Genomic DNA, 16,393 nt, shown 5'->3' on the forward strand with positions numbered 1-16,393 from the left:
GGGCTGTTTCCACGTAATGACTGATGCTGAGCTGCGTCCCACCCCTCCTCTCCTGCCCCATACATACGAATGGTCCTCCATGGTGCCAACAGACGGACATTACACGGCCGAAGACAACAACAAACAGCCTCCATCACTAGTGAGTAGATGCATAATATCTCACTGCATTGTGGATAAATTAGGGCACATTAAGCAATCGGTTAGCGATGTAATTGCCTGTTGTCATTTTGAACTAGAGTCTATGGGACACAAGTTGGCGTTTATGTCAGTTTCGTGATCAAATGGAAACGCGGTCATTGTAGTCTATTTAACAACGTCAGTATCATTTTTATTGCTGTTTCATGTCTAGGAGGGACTCACGCGACGTTTGTTGCATATCACCCACTGGAGGACAAATAGCCCATCAGTTTTTGTATGGCTAAACAAATTAAATGTATCAATACTTGCAATGCAATTAAGTTCTAGTTAGAAAAACAGGAACGGGAAAAAATCATTGGAGATTTAGTTGAACTCTCCAGTCAGAATGGTTAGTCACAGACTAAGCTGTAGCCAATCTGTTTTAGTCTATAGGCATATAGTGCTTTAAAATGAGAAATAAAAGCCATGTGTTTTGTTTCCACCCTATAGGGGTTGAGATTTTTACCAGTGTAGGTTGGTGTTAATGTCCGAGTGCCGCCATGGCAAACAGGGGACCAAGCTATGGGCTCAGCCGTGACGTCCAAGAGAAGATTGAACAGAAATACAATGCGGATTTGGAGGCTCGGCTTGTGGGATGGATCCTGGCCCAGTGTGGAGGCGACTTGGAGCGACCTGAACCTGGCAAACAGAACTTCCAGAAATGGCTCATGAATGGAACAGTAGGTGTTGAATAAGGAATAGGAGCAAGGAAATTATAGGGAGGTGTTTAAGAGGTCATTTCAAATTGTTATATTAATGTCAGCAACTCATTTTTAACATGGGGAACGTTAAACAGTTGAATTAACCTTTCCCTACATCTTACACATCTGAGAGCTGGAATCATAATCTGGAATGATAATCGCATTGCGGAATAATAAAATAATCGTATGACATGATTATGACACTGTATAAGGAAAAGGCATTGTGAATGTGGGAAAAATTGAAAACAATTTTTCACTCAGAAAATACTAGTATTTTAGAATTAATCACAAAGAAACAGCAATTGACAAAAAATTGGAAGTAGAATAGCTAAAATAGTATTTTCAGTAATATTATTCACCTATTCAGGACATTTGGTATCAAATTAAGTGTACTTCACTTTGTGGGAAAAAAAATAAAAAATCCTTGCCATTTTTGAAAAAAAGTTTGTGTAATATTAGCTGAACAAGTATGCATGGACACACACTTCATAGATACACAAATTCACCAGAAATAGAGTGCCATTTATGCATGTCTGAGAAACACTGTACTATAATTTGTGAAGCACTAATTGTAATTTTGCTCCTGCTATTTTAATAATATGCAAAAACTGAGATGGAGCGATTTTACAGGATACCTTATAATTATAAGACACAGACACCTTTCTGTCTCTTAGTTATTGTTTTAGTAATCACTAAGATGCATTATTTAGAACCTGGCAGAACTTAAATGAAATATGTTCCTCCTTTTCCTCTTCGCTCTTCCTGTCTCTTAACCCCTTCCCAGATTCTCTGCCAGCTCATCAACAGTCTGTATCCCAGTGGTGAGGAACCAATTAAGAAAATTACAGAAAGTAGTATGGTCTTTAAACAAATGGAAAAGATTTCTCAGTTCCTGCAGGCTGCTGAAGATTATGGTGTCAATAGAGGAGACATATTCCAAACTGTTGATCTTTGGGAAGGTAACACACACACACACACACACACACACATCATCCTTCCACTATATCTAAACCAGCACCCAAACTGTGATCAGTAGATTTAAAGATGAACATCATCGTTTTACTAGTGAGGTTTCGCTCACGTTTGAAAGGTTTCACTTCATTAATTCATTTTGAAATAGTGAAGACATTTTGGCCCACAGAAGTAAGTGCTTTACCTAAAGTATGATTTGATTTGATCTGATTTAACTTATTTGTTAAGTTTACAAAACTATACAAGAAACACACAAATATCCCATACAATTTTAAAATTGTTGAGGATAAAATAAACAGAATAAAACCTATGGCTTATTTCCATTGTGGTATTCAGTGTTATCCCAATATCCCTATCCTATACTAATTTTAAAATAACACTGCCATCACATACTATATATTTTTTTTAAATGACCAAAAAAAATACTCAAATTACTAATTTGAACAACTGCTGTACCAAAAAGGCCACATAATTGAAGTGTGGTTGTATTGATGCACCTGACAACAACTTTAGGTATGAACATCCAGTAAATCCAAATGAATTCCACCGCATATTTTATTAAGAGCATTTCTACCTATACATTCACCTGTTAAATTATTATCAAGACAACACCCTCAGTAATTAACAACATTCTCTGATTCTACAACTTATCATCAAACTTCATCATAAATCAGCATTCTTATGCAGTTTCTCTCTTAAGGCAAAGAGAATGGACTGAGTCTTACCTAAATGTAAGGAAAGTTTATTACCCAAAAACCAAGTGGAGACCTCTTGTAACTGACAAGACTTTCTATCCTCAAGGACCCCTTTGCTTTGATGAGATGCTAAAATTGCTGCATCATCTGAATGAAGGGTTCTACCAATTTAATATAATTTATATTAGAAAAAATAAAGGACTTAAAACGCTTCCTTGAGGAACACCATAGGTAATTGGTAACAAGCGAGACAATATACCTTCAACATCTACTCTCTGACTTCTATTTTCAAGATAAGATTGTACCCACCAAATAGCCAATAAATGGAATGATCTGTTCTATGGTATCAAAAACCTTCTAATATCTAACATAATCTACATAATTTACCACTAATAACTATCTTTCTTATCCTATCAGTCATATATAACATGCATGTCTCAGTGGAAGTCTAAAACCTGACTGAAGATCATACAAAATGTTATTTCTACTATTTTCAGTCCAGTCATTTTCATTATCTCTGACAACATGCAAAGGACAGAAATGGGCTTATTATCAACAATATCCTGGCACTATTTAACTCATTAGCGATTTTGTCTATAGGCATAAACTATGTCTATATTATGTAGCATAATATAATATGTAATATACATTTACATTTAGTCATTTAGCAGACACTTTTATCCAAAGCGACTTACAAATGAAGACAATAGAAGCAATCAAAATCAACAAAAGAGCAATAAAGTGCTGTGATAAGTCTTGGTCAGCCCAACGCAGTATACGTAGTTAAAAAAAAACATTATGTACATACATACAGTGGGGGAAATAATTATTTGATCCCCTGCTGATTTTGTAAGTTTGCCCACTTACAAAAAAGAAGGGTTTATCATTTTTATGGTAGGTTTATTTTAACTGATAGAGACAAAATATCAAACAAAAATCTGCACAAGACTGGAATGGGCTACAAGACCATCAGCAAGAAGCTTGGTGACAAGGAGACAACTGTTGGTGCGATTATTCGGAAATGAAAGAAATACAAAATAACCATCAATCGACCTCGGTCTGGAGCTGCATGCAAGATCTCACCTCATGGTATAAAGATGATTATGAGAAAGGTGAGGGATCAGCCCAGAACTACACAGTAGGAGATTGTTAATGATCTCAGGGCAGTTGGGACCACAGTCACCAAGCAAACCATTGGTAACACACTACGCCACAATGGACTGAAATCCTGCAGCGCCCGCAAGGTCCCCCTGCTCAAGAAGGCAATGTACAGGCCCATCTGAAGTTTGCCAATGAACATCTAAATGATTCACAGAAGGTGGGAGAATGTGCTGTGGTCAGATGAGACCAAAATTGAGCTCTTTGGCTTCAACTCGACTCGTTGTGTTTGGAGGAAGAGAAATGCTGACTATCACCCCAAGAACACCATCCGTACAGTCAAGCACGGGGGTGGAAACAATGCTTTGGGGCTGTTAGAGAGGATCAGTAAAGAGGAGTGGACCAAAATCCCTCCTGAGATGTGTGCAAACCTGGCGACCAACTACAAGAAACGTCTTACATCTGTCCTTGCCAACAAGGGTTTCAAGTCTAAGTCATGTTTTGCTTTGGGATCAAATACTTATTTGACTTACTAAAATGTAAATCTTTTTTTAACATTTGTATGCTGCTTTTTTTCTGGATTTTTTGTTTGATATTCTGTCTCTATCAGTTAAAATAAACCTACCATAAAAATGGTTAACCCTTCTTTTTTTTTTTAAGTAGGCAAACTTACAAAATTAGCAGGGGATCAAATAATTATTTTCCCCACTGTACATATATGTGACCCTGGACCACAAAACCAGTCTGAAGTCGCTGGGGTATGTTTGTAGCAATAGCCAAAAATACATTGTATGGGTCAAAATTATTGATTCGTCTTTTATGCCAAAAATCATTAGGACATTAAGTAAAGATCATCTTCTATGAAGATATTTTGTCAATTTCCTACCGTAAATATATCAAAACTTAATTTTTGATTAGTAATATGCATTGCTAAAAACTTCATTTGGACAACTTTAAAGGCGATTTTCTCAATATTTTGATTTGTTTGCACCCTCAGATTCCAGATTTTCAAATAGTTGTATCTCGGCCAAATATTGTCCTATCATAACAAACCATACATTAATGGAAAGCTTATTTATTCAGCTTTCAGGTGAATCAATTAAATCAAATGATGTATAATTGTGAAAAATTGACCCTTATATGACTGGTTTTGTTTTCCAGGGTCACACACACACACAAATATATATATATATATATATACACACACACACACACACACACACAATGGTGTAGTGGAGGGTATACGCAGGTATACGTCGTATACCCACTTCTTTATCAGTCGGCATTCCGTATACCCACTTCTAAATCCCCTCTGATGCACATCATTCAGTAGTGTCCTGCACTAGCCAAATTATGACAGTCCAGCATATGAGTAACTAATCCACTCGCGTGTGAATAAATGCAAATATTCCCTGAAAACATCCAGTAAAGACAGTGATGCAGTCAGGAACGAGACGTAAACACACTCATGCAGTGTATGTTTCATTTATAGGCTACTCGAAGCCGGATGACACTAACTTGAGTCACGACGTGCAAGAATCCAGCTATCGCTGTAGCCAAAGCTATCTCTAGTGTAGCTAAGCTGAATGAAAGAAACGTGAAGACAGCAAACACATGATTGCGACAATATGGTTTATGTGTGTTTTTCAAGTCATCTCCAGGTAATAAAAAAGCATCTAATTCTGAATAATGCAGTGCTAATTGATAGCATTTATTACACTTGGCAATAGATAGGCTACTAGGCTACAAAATATATCTTCTGCCTTATTCTGTGATAAAAATGGGAAAAAAGTAGTAGCTATATAGGCTAAACAAATCATAAAATTGTCATTAGCGAAATACAGGGAAAATATTATAAATAATTGGTTATTGTCCAGCAGTGTATTTGATTTCTCAGGCAATTAAAAGCATGAGGTAATAATAAATAAATAATAATAATCGTAATAAAACCTGTTAATTAGACAAAAAAAAGTTATTATATTTGACATTTCTGTCCCCTCACTTCTGAAATGATTGAAATGATTTGTTTTTTTGAAATAGAGATCACAATTCTCCCACAATTCTGAACAGACAACTAAACAAAATAGCATGCAATTGACTAGAGGTTCTGAGAAAATGTCAGTTGCTGCAGTCTATTTATATATTTTTTTATTTTAATTATTTATTGCAAAATCTGCACCTCTTCTGTGGATAATATTATTTTCATAATGATCCGTACTCAAGCAGCAGAAGTTAAGTGAAAGTGTGCAAATATTACTGGCTCATTTTGGAGTGAACTAAATATGCAATTTCACTGTTTATGACACAGGTCATTCATCCTTTCCCGGGCCATTTAAAAAAAATTGGGGGCATAAATTAAGAGTATACCCATTTCTCCAGGCACCACTACACCACTAGAGTTGAGAACTCCTGATTTAACTATTGTCATTAACATGGTGTATATAGGACTGTACAAAATACCTTTGGCAAGCACTATGTCACAGGTATCATGTTCATAAGGCTCTTTGCTCTGTTTTAAAGGAAAGGATATGGCTGCAGTCCAGGGGACACTGATGGCTCTGGGAAGTGAAGCTCTGACAAAGGATGATGGACATTACCGTGGAGACAAAGACTGGTTTCATAGGTGAGTTGGACAAAGAAGGGTGTCACCCTTTGCCCATATATGGACTGAGACCCCCGGTCAGGAAACTCTCTGGGCCTCTGCAGCAAAACCTTCTTTCTTGGTGTAAAAAGTCTAAAAAAAAATAGTTTATCTTTAATTTCCTATGTATATACAGTCACTTTCAGCTCCTGATTATGTCCGTTGAGGCTTTGTCTGTGTACAAATTAAAAGTGGTGAAAGGTTATATAATCAGAACTTAGCCATCACAGCCTGTGCAGAATTGCCAACTGTGCAAACGAATAGAATCTAAATTCAGATTCTTCAGCCAATCAAAATGTTTTATTTGTACCTGGTGGGTACAGTCTTTGCAGAGGCTTTCTAGCTGGCTTTGAGTCAGTCATGCATTATAATTAGAGTGTGAACTCATCAAGCTCGAGGTCCTCATGATTATGAGATAAAAAAGATGCGAGTATGATATAATTTTCTTTAACTTTTCACCTCATATTTTCAACTTTTTGTCATAATGACTTTTTATATCATAAGATTTTTTACATGACGTTTTAATGTTGTCATAATAATAACTTTATATCTCATTATGTCTTTTGTATCTCATAATTTCAGGCTTTTATGCCGATAATGTTTTTACCAAAGCATGATTTTTTTCTTATGTGACAAAAATGAGCTTATATACCATTTTCTTGTCTTGAGCATCAGATTTTTTTTAGATTGCAAAGATAACCAGTGGCACCACATTGTGGAGAAGGCGTTTTGATATGCTTAAAAAAATATTAACGCTAAAGTCTGATAACACTGTATTCAGCACAAACTGGGCTACAATAATATGTGAGCAGCATGAAAGTACATGTTTGTGTTTTTGAGAAAACAATGTTTATGCGTGATTATTGAAAAACTAAATTTTTTAAGTCACTGAAATAAGGCCATAAAACACATACAGAATATTTGTTCACAAGACTTCCGAGAACTGGATGAGGTAGACTAGAGTTTTTGCTACAAAATAATGTGAAAATGATCCTGTTCACTCCTTCACAGAAAACAATATATGAAGAGCTCATTTGCAAAAACCGATAAACGCCACTTTAAAAAAAAGAGCTGATTGCTGCACATTATTCTCCACATATAGCACGATCTGAAACCTGAACCCTTTAGCGATTATCGTCAATTTGATTTCACAGATACTATTTAAACTAAACTGAGCTAGACAATGACATCACTGAATTTAATAATGAAATGCCTTTAACTGAAAATTGAGTGTTTAATCTTATTATTATACATTACTGACACTCTGTCCTCCAATTTGATATTAAGTGCTTTGATACAATCTGTATTGTTAAAAGCACTATATAAATAAAGGTGACTTGACTTGACTAAACCCATTTTGTCAAAAAGGCCTGTATTGTCCACTTTCAAGGCATCGTGAGTTCACATTTTACTGCTGAAGTCGACAAGCGCCCTTGTTGTTTTTGAACAGAAGCCGATAAATACATTTTAGCAAATCAGCACGCTGTATTCAGGTCAGGTGACAAGGCTACTTTCACTTTGAAAAGACGTGCTAGCTGAGAGGAGTTTCATCAAAGCTGACTAAAAGTGATCGGGGATGGATAATTTCGATGAACTTGATGAACCTGTGATATCTTCTTCAGGGCATAAAAGGAAAATAAAAGCTGAAACATTTTCATGGAACCTTGAAAAAGCAACACGTTACAATGGTGAGGGAAAAGCTCACCAAAGTGTATTGCATGTAATCACATCCATAAATCTATGATCACAACAACGTTTGTCAAGCATCTACATTGTCATCTGAGGAGATTACAAAGATCAAACGAGTCTTTTTTTTAACTCTAAAACATGAGTTATCTGCTTTTGCTATAAAACAAACTTTTAATATGTAAAATGATCATATTTGTTTTTTGTTTTTTAAATAAATACTTTCAGTGAACTTTAATTTTGTAAATTGCTTGTATTTGTTTAGTTATTATTACTTAATCAAAACAACTGCAGGTTGATTGATATTACTTGGAATGCACAATAAAAAAAACGTGATTTCTGAAGAAAAAAAAAAATGGAGTTATCGGTTTTTGCAAACGAACTCTTCAAATTGATTTAACATTTGTAAAACATGATTTCTGATAGAATGCCCGTATGCGATGGAGTGACAACGGCCATGAATATTTAGTGATTCACACCTAAAAGACAAAGGACCTCCCATAATGGGCCATCAATAGGAATGTGACTGAGCCAAGGCAGGTAAGAAAGGCCCGCTTTCACTAACGGGGCTTAGCTTAAGCCAGGACTACGCCTTCGTTAAATTAAGATGTTTAAGCAACTTTTACAAAAATGCCTTAGAAGAAATCTTGACGCATAACAATGACACTGACATACAGGTGCATCTCAATAAATTAGAATGTCGTGGAAAAGTTCATTTATTTCAGTAATTCAACTCAAATTGTGAAATTTGTGTATTAAATAAATTCAATGCACACAGACTTTGTGTGCATTGAAAGTCTTTGGTTCTTTTAATTGTGATGATTTAGGCTCACATTTAACAAAAACCCAGCAATTCACTATCTCAACAAATTAGAATACTTCATAAGACCAATAAAAAAAACATTTTTAGTGAATTGTTGGCCTTCTGGAAAGTATGTTCATTTACTCTATATGTACTCAATACTTGGTAAGGGCTCCTTTTGCTTTAATTACTGCCTCAATGCGGCGTGGCATGGAGGTGATCAGTTTGTGGCACTGCTGAGGTGGTATGGAAGCCCAGGTTGCTTTGATAGCGGCCTTCAGGTCATCTGCATTGTTGGGTCTGGTGTCTCTCATCTTCCTCTTGACAATACCCCATAGATTCTCAATAGGGTTCAGGTCAGGCGAGTTTGCTGGCCAATCAACAGAACACCATGGTCATTGAACCAGCTTTTGGTACCTTTGGCAGTGTGGGCAGGTGCCAAGTCCTGCTGGAAAATGAGATCCGCATCTCCATAAAGCTTGTCAGCAGAAGGAAGCATGAAGTGCTCTAAAATTTCCTGGTAGATGGCTGCGTTGACTGTGGACTTCAGAAAACACAGTGGACCAACACCAGCAGATGACATGGCAGCCCAAATCATCACTGACTGTGGAAACTTCACACTGGACTTCAAGCAACATGGATTCTGTGCCTCTCCACTCTTCCTCCAGACTCTTGGACCTTGATTTCCAAATGAAATGCAAAATTTACTTTAATCTGAAAAGAGGACTTTGGACCACTGAGCAACAGTCCAGTTCTTTTTCTCCACAGCCCAGGTAAGACGCTTCTGATGTTGTCTCTGGTTCAGAAGTGGCTTGGTAGCCCTTTTCCTGAAGACGTCTGAGTGTGGGGACTCTTGATACACTGACTCCAGCTTCAGTCCACTCCTTGTGAAGCTCTCCCAAGTGTTTGAATCAGCTTTGCTTGACAGTATTCTCAAGCTTGCGGTCATCCCTGTTGCTTGTGCACCTTTTCCTACCCAAATTCTTTCTTCCAGTCAACTTTGCATTTAATATGCTTTGATACAGCACTCTGTGAACAGCCACACCTTTCAGTAATGACCCTCTGTGACTTACCCTCTTTGTGCAGGACGTCAATGTTCGTCTTCTGGATCATTGCCAAGCCAGCAGTCTTCTCCATTATTGTGGTTTCAAAGAACAAGAGATACCTGGAATTTATACTGTAGGGATGGTCATTAATTGAAACTCAAATATTCTAATATTTTGAGATACTGATTTTTGACTTTCATGAGCTGTAAGCTCTAATCATCAAAATTAAAACAAAAAAACTTTTTAAATGTTTTACTTTACATGCAATGAATCTATATATATATGAAAGTTTTACTTTTTGAAATAACTTACAAGAAAAAATGAACTTTTTCACGACATTCTAATTTATTGAGATGCACCTGTATTTTAAGATATGTCAGAGCAAGATATTTTCAGTTGAGACAGCTCAAACGCATTTTAGTCTGGGACTAGCTTAAAGACCAAAATCAGTGATGGAAGATAAGGAAAAAAGTTTTAATTTATACTTAAAATTCAGTGTTTCAACACAACCTGTAGTGTGCAAGAGTCATAATCGCAACATTACAAAAGGATTGGAAATGGATCTTTGAAATACATTATGAACATTCTGTCATGTTATCAGTGACAAAAACAATCTTTTTGTTATTTTTCAAAAGACCAGAGAAAATCAACACAAATTTCTTTGCTGTTGTTTGAAAATTGGACCAGACTTTATGCCAACAATCAGAAGTCTGGATCTACTCCATCTCATGCAACCTCTTAGCACACACTTCCTGCATTTTAATGTTTTTATTTTGTTTTAGGAAAGCCAAGGTCCACAAGAGGGAGTTTTCCGAGGAGCAGCTGCGTCAAGGTCGCAGTCTTATCGGCTTGCAGATGGGAAGCAATCGTGGAGCATCTCAATCTGGCATGGTTGGGTACGGCACCCCACGTCAAATCATGCGGTATGACTCTCCTCGACACAATGGAGATCAGAGCAATCCCTAAACACCATACAATTTGGTATTTAAAATCTGTACTGGAGCCAAAAGCCTGAGCTCCAATTTTAGGAGGAATGTGTACGTGTGTGTATATAAACTGTGGACTGTTGCTGCTTACACCAGTCCTTGAATTACACACATTAGTGTGTTGTCCCTTCACCCACAGTGCCAGCTGTTATTGTCTCTCAGGCAAGCTCCAGATCAAGGCCAAAATGTGCAAAAATAAACCATTTAAATTGAATATAGTATCAAAAGGCTCAACTCTTATAGATGAAATGTGCATCTCTGTAAACATGTAGCCCTTTAAGAATGGTAAGCTGACAATCTGGTACTTGAACGTTTAACGTTTATTTATAAATACGCATTTGGCTGATGCTTTTTTACCCGAAGCAACATAAAAGTCCATTTAAGGAATTGTGTACTGTGAGATTAAACCCAGAATATCGCTGTTGCAAGCCCGTGCTCAACGAGTTAGGCTGAACGAGTTGTGCATGCTGTGTGCAATAGGAACATTGTGAAAAAAAAATGTATATTTTTACTTAAAGCCATATGTAACCAATCAGTGTCTCAAGATATACAAAATAAACAGTGCTTAATATATAAATGTATTTGATTAAAGTGATACTGTGCTCAGTTGCTACAAAATGTACATTATTGTTGATGTATACCAACTATAAAGGTTCCTATTCCTGCTAGCAGAACGCGCCAAACGAATTGACTCAGGTCATTCTATAATGTCTTCAAAAAAATGTCGTTGTGCAGAAATTTCTGATGTCACTGCAAAGAACTGATGCTATCCACCTTTTTCTTGCTGTAAAAATGGCCGCAGCTATTTATAAATTCTATGGGTCTAGCTTCCGGTCTCATCCATGTCCAGCTATTTTTAGCTGTACAAAACAGTTCATTTTGTTGCTTGATACTGAAAGTTGGTGTGTCTTACCATATTATTTTAATGTATTATCTTAATTATGAAGACACTGGTTTGTAGTGCAAACAGTTTTACCGTTTACTGCATGTTGCTATTCTTCTCGTTATTTACCGATAGCGGCTTATGAAAAGAAAAACTCGTCCATACACCGATAAAAAATTGTTTTTTTTTTGGTGAAGTAAATACTACAGAAAAACAAATGTAATTTCTAAATTAAATAATTTAGTTCAGGCAAGAATGAAAAAATTAAAGTAAATTCTATATTAGTACTCAATTTAAGATCGTAGAAATTAAAGTTTGAACTTATATAAACGTATATTTTACTTGGAATTGTTTATGTTTACAAGGATTCTTAAGTAAATATCAAAGTCATGATCCCATTGTTCCCATCATGCACTTGGGCATGAATAATTAATAAGGTTAACCTTGGTTTGCTGTTTTCGAGATGCATTTACACTGTTTTATGGTTGCTTTTGTTGTTAGGTTTAGTAACATCTGGAGTTGATTTTCTACTCAAAATGACCCATTCATACTCAAACACTATCCACTGATTGTCACCATCATTGTGTATGGTGTACCAAGTATTGAGGTCTCTGTGTTCATTTGGGTAATAATTCTATTGAGTGGACATGTTATCTTAATATGATAAATGTCTACTTGCTTACTTACACGTTTGTGAGTGAATCACATGCTTTAATAGCATGGTTGTTATCCAGTGCTACATTGATTGAGTAAATTTTAGAAGCCATGGGTAAAATACTCAAGTATTTCAGATTGAACTTAAAATAGTAAAAATTACTTATCAAACTCTTGACTGTCCATGTTATATTTACTTATTTCCTTTGCTAATTTTACATAACTTAGTTAAGAAGATTTTACTTAAATACATTTTACTTAAAATGTACGCGCGCAAAAACTTGCAAAATAAAAATTAAGTAAATCTTGTTTTGTTTTCAGTGTAGGCTTACTTCCACATTGAAGAAAAAGGTGGATACATTCCAGTGATAGGAGAAAAGAATTGTGTGCTTAAGAGTCTGAATCAAGTAAAACTGAATGTGGCATTTATTAAAAGTAATTTTAAATGCAGCTATTTTCAACTTTTGTTAATTTTATGCATTAACATGCATGTAAAGTAAATGTGCTTCTGATGCTAGGACTGTATTGCAGATTATTATATTTATTTATTGTGAAGTTTCACATTTGTATCTATACACAGTACCTTTGACAATCAAAATATTTTCCAATTGTCATGACTGAAATGTTTGGCTGTTTAGATCTGTTTCTTGTGGTTTGATTTTAAATCCATTGTTTCATTAGAAAAAAAAAAAACTTTTTTTTTTTTTGCTATTTACTAAATGTCTTCGTTAAAATTTATTGGAATGTAGAATTTATTTTTATTATTCAACATTGACTATTGTAAAGCGAGGACTAGATGATATTGGCCTCAATCTTTAATTGTGTGCACGTGTCTATCATTTCAATAATTGTTGCAAATATATCTTACTATTCACTGGTAGTTGTTTGCGTGTTTGTGGAAGGTAAACGCGTCACCAGACCATTTTGTTTAAATTGGAACATTGGTTGATATATTTACACAAAAGTGAACAACTGTATTCACAAATGTGCCTCTACTTGTGCAAATCATTGCATGTTCTTTTAATTCTGACCTTCACAGACACAAGCTGCAAGGTCTAGTATATTAGTTTGTGGTGAGATACATTCATATAGTTTCAGGGGCCAATTTCTTTACAAATAATTTAATAATGTGGTTTAACCATTTTAGATTTCAGTGTTATGTCAAAGTAAACCTGCACTCTCACAAGTGTATTTCATTACCAGCCATGACCACTGAAGAGGCTTGCATAACTAAAGGTAACCTGCTGTTATCAAGGTAGTAATGGAGAAGCTTTCATACTATGCATACAGGTGACAGTAAACAAACGTGAGTTTATTTCAAGAGCTTAGCATAACATTCTCCTTTACCTGATATACATGTTCGTTCTGCTTACTGTTAAACATCCAAACCATCACAATGGCTTCACAATTTTGTCCACAAAATCTGCCTATCACACACACTCACTCACTCTTGTAACACATTGAAAAACAAAACATTTGAGCAGAAAGAATATGGAAACTAACTGGAATGAAAACAAATAAAAAACAATGGATCAAAAGTTCAATGTCTTTGTCTTCTTTCACTCAGCCATCTGGGTGTCCATCTGCCTCTTCCACCACTTCAGCATGTTTAAGCTGAAAATCAAAACGATATGTAAGTTCATCCACATATCCAGGACAAGACACATAGGAGGCATGTCGTTTCATTTGCAGGGAGATAGGATGGCAGCTTGTGCCGTGCAGAATCATAGATGGCATAGCACATGGCACTTGTCTGAACTAGTCATAATTTGTCTTAGATATTCCTTAACAGAATTCAATAAAGAGAAGCTATTTATTCACAACATATTTACCTATTTTACTTTTATATATATTCATGTTAACTTTACCAGACAATTCAACTGACATGTGGTAACAGGTGTCACATTATGAATATAACATTTTATTATCGCTCTTCTAACTCTATTGCAGTCACCTTGAGGTTGTTGTAGTGTTCAAGGCTGCGGCAGTGCTCTGATTTTGCTCTCTTCTCATCAGTGTAGAATGTGTTACACAGCTTGCAAAAGAAACCAGTTACTGGGATGACGTAGTTCACACCTGAAATCAGATAAGATAGGTATAGAAACTGAAGAAATAGACATTAAAGGCAATTGTTCAAATTCTTTGTTCATTTTTGTTGTTTATGTAGCACTTTAAAAATAAAAAAATACCACAAATTTTTGTGTTAAATGTATGTAAAGCAAAATTTGAATAGTCAAATAATTATAGCCAATATAGACCCTACTCTGAAGTAGGAGCTAATTTAGTTCCGCCAAACGGAGTTCCTAATACAAGCAAGTTTGTGATGGACTTACCCACAATTTGGTCTGGTTGATAAGGGTTCAGAGGGGTTTTGTCCAGTTGACTATCCTCTTCTGAATCTTTACTTTCACAAACTGGATCCCCACCAACACCTTCACAATCCGGTAAAGAACTGTGCTGGTTCTGCACACACATATTTTCTCTTATATGATTTTTACAGATAGAGATATCATATATGCATGACGCATGTCGTTCCAAACCCGTAAAAGCTTTGTTCGTCTTCGGGACACAATTTAAGATATTTTGGATGAAAACCAGGAGGCTTGTGACTGTCCCATTGACTGTCAAGTAAATTACACTGTCAAGGCACAGAAAAGTATAAAAAAACATTGTCGAAATAGTCCATCTGCCATCAGTGGTTCATCTGAATTTTATGAAGCCCTAATCCCTTCAAAGGGTTTACCCTCCGGAGTGAGAGCTACAAAGGGCTGAAGGGTGTAGGGGACCAAACAAGTGTTTTTTGAAGTGCCCTTCCGCGTCATTATACGGAGGTGCCGTCATCACGCAAAGAATCAGTGCAAAGGATCATGGGGGCCCCAAGTGTCCATCAGTTGGAACTTAAATTGTGTTCAGAGGACGAACAAAGCTTTTACGGGTTTGGAGTATCCCTTCTGCATTTAAGCATGACTCTTTTGATCAAAATATTTCTATTTAAAGCACAAAAACAGATTTAGTCAAATGTGTCCAAGATGTTAATGTTCACCTCCTTTGCTCCAGTCTTGATTACTTGGTCATTTTCTGTCCTCTCAGTGCTTGGTTTCATTTCTTTTGTTTCCTTTTTTAACCCTCTTTCCTCTGCATTTTCAGGGTATCTCCTATAGTAAAAGAGCATAAATTGAAGATGTCACCACAGATAGAAAATAATAATTTCTTTGTTACTTTCCCAATGGTTGTTACATTACATGCACACTCATGCAAAAGCAGCACATCAAAAATGTTCTCTGCACTAAGATGGTTTTCCTAGTTTCCAATTTTATATGAAAGTCTGGGTCTGCATTTGGCTGAAGTCATTTTGTAAAAAACATTTATGGTAGTCAGTTACAAAGAATGTTTATACACACCTGCAATCATTCATATTGCTGATAATATTTTTACATAGTAGTTTATAATGTTTCCTTATATCTGATGTCACCTTAATGTCACTTAAAATGTCAGTGGCATTTATAAAAAAAAATAATAATAATAAAATAGCACAACCAAACAAAATGTATGAAAAAAGCATTCTGTTAGGTTCCAAATAAAACAACAAAAATTAGTCTAACTAAAGACAAAATATCTGAATATGTCCACAGTTAAAGGAAAAGCTCAAAAATGAAAATAGGCTGAAAATGTACTCACCCTCTGACCATCCGAGATGTAGATTAGTTTGTTTTTCATCGGAAGAGATTTTGAGAAATTTAGCATTACATGATTTGCTCACCAATGGATCCTCTGCAGTGAATGGGTGCCGTCAGAATTAGAGTCTAAACAGCTGATAAATACATCACAATGATCCACAAGTAATCCACACAACTCTAGTCCATCAGTTAATCTCTTGTCAGGCAAAAAGCTGCATGTTTTTTTTTTAGAAACAAATTCATCATCAACATGTTAATAACTTTCAGTGGTTGCTTCTGACAAAAACAAGTCCTCTACCAATAATATTGATTCCTCCAGTGAAAAAGTTGTCTCGTCTAAATCAGGAGGGAAATATGCTTATATTAAGCAAATAC

General features: G+C 35.8%; 2 protein-coding genes across 2 annotated transcripts in view; one reads left to right on the forward strand and one right to left on the reverse strand.

Annotated features, from left to right (window-relative positions):
* tagln3a (transgelin 3a) lies at positions 1 to 13,851 on the forward strand. The gene is made up of 5 exons (XM_079420300.1): positions 1 to 139; positions 628 to 857; positions 1,663 to 1,837; positions 6,164 to 6,266; positions 10,601 to 13,851. The coding sequence occupies exons 2-5, from the start codon at positions 678 to 680 to the stop codon at positions 10,782 to 10,784; spliced, it is 642 nt and encodes a 213-aa protein (XP_079276426.1). The 5' UTR covers positions 1 to 139; positions 628 to 677; the 3' UTR covers positions 10,785 to 13,851.
* The window catches only part of LOC306871990 (uncharacterized protein), a 20,156-nt gene continuing 17,396 nt past the window's right edge, over positions 13,634 to 16,393 (reverse strand). Inside the window, exons 16-19 of the mRNA XM_079420299.1 lie at positions 15,385 to 15,496; positions 14,675 to 14,804; positions 14,296 to 14,417; positions 13,634 to 13,955 (exon numbers count right to left, since the gene is read on the reverse strand). Of these exons, the coding sequence (XP_079276425.1) occupies positions 13,905 to 13,955; positions 14,296 to 14,417; positions 14,675 to 14,804; positions 15,385 to 15,496 (415 nt within the window). The 3' untranslated portion in view covers positions 13,634 to 13,904. The remainder of the gene's footprint in view (positions 13,956 to 14,295; positions 14,418 to 14,674; positions 14,805 to 15,384; positions 15,497 to 16,393) is intronic.

This window comes from Barbus barbus (genome assembly GCF_936440315.1).
Source record: "Barbus barbus genome assembly, chromosome: 6".
In the NCBI taxonomy this organism is placed as follows: Eukaryota; Metazoa; Chordata; class Actinopteri; order Cypriniformes; family Cyprinidae; genus Barbus; species Barbus barbus.

Excerpts from the sequence above, each read along its gene's own strand:
- tagln3a (XM_079420300.1), top strand. The coding sequence starts at position 678 with ATGGCAAACAGGGGACCAAGCTATGGGCTCAGCCGTGACGTCCAAGAG. Across the intron at positions 858-1,662 it reads AATGGCTCATGAATGGAACA|ATTCTCTGCCAGCTCATCAA; the intron begins GTAGGTGTTGAA and ends ACCCCTTCCCAG. Across the intron at positions 6,267-10,600 it reads GACAAAGACTGGTTTCATAG|GAAAGCCAAGGTCCACAAGA; the intron begins GTGAGTTGGACA and ends ATTTTGTTTTAG.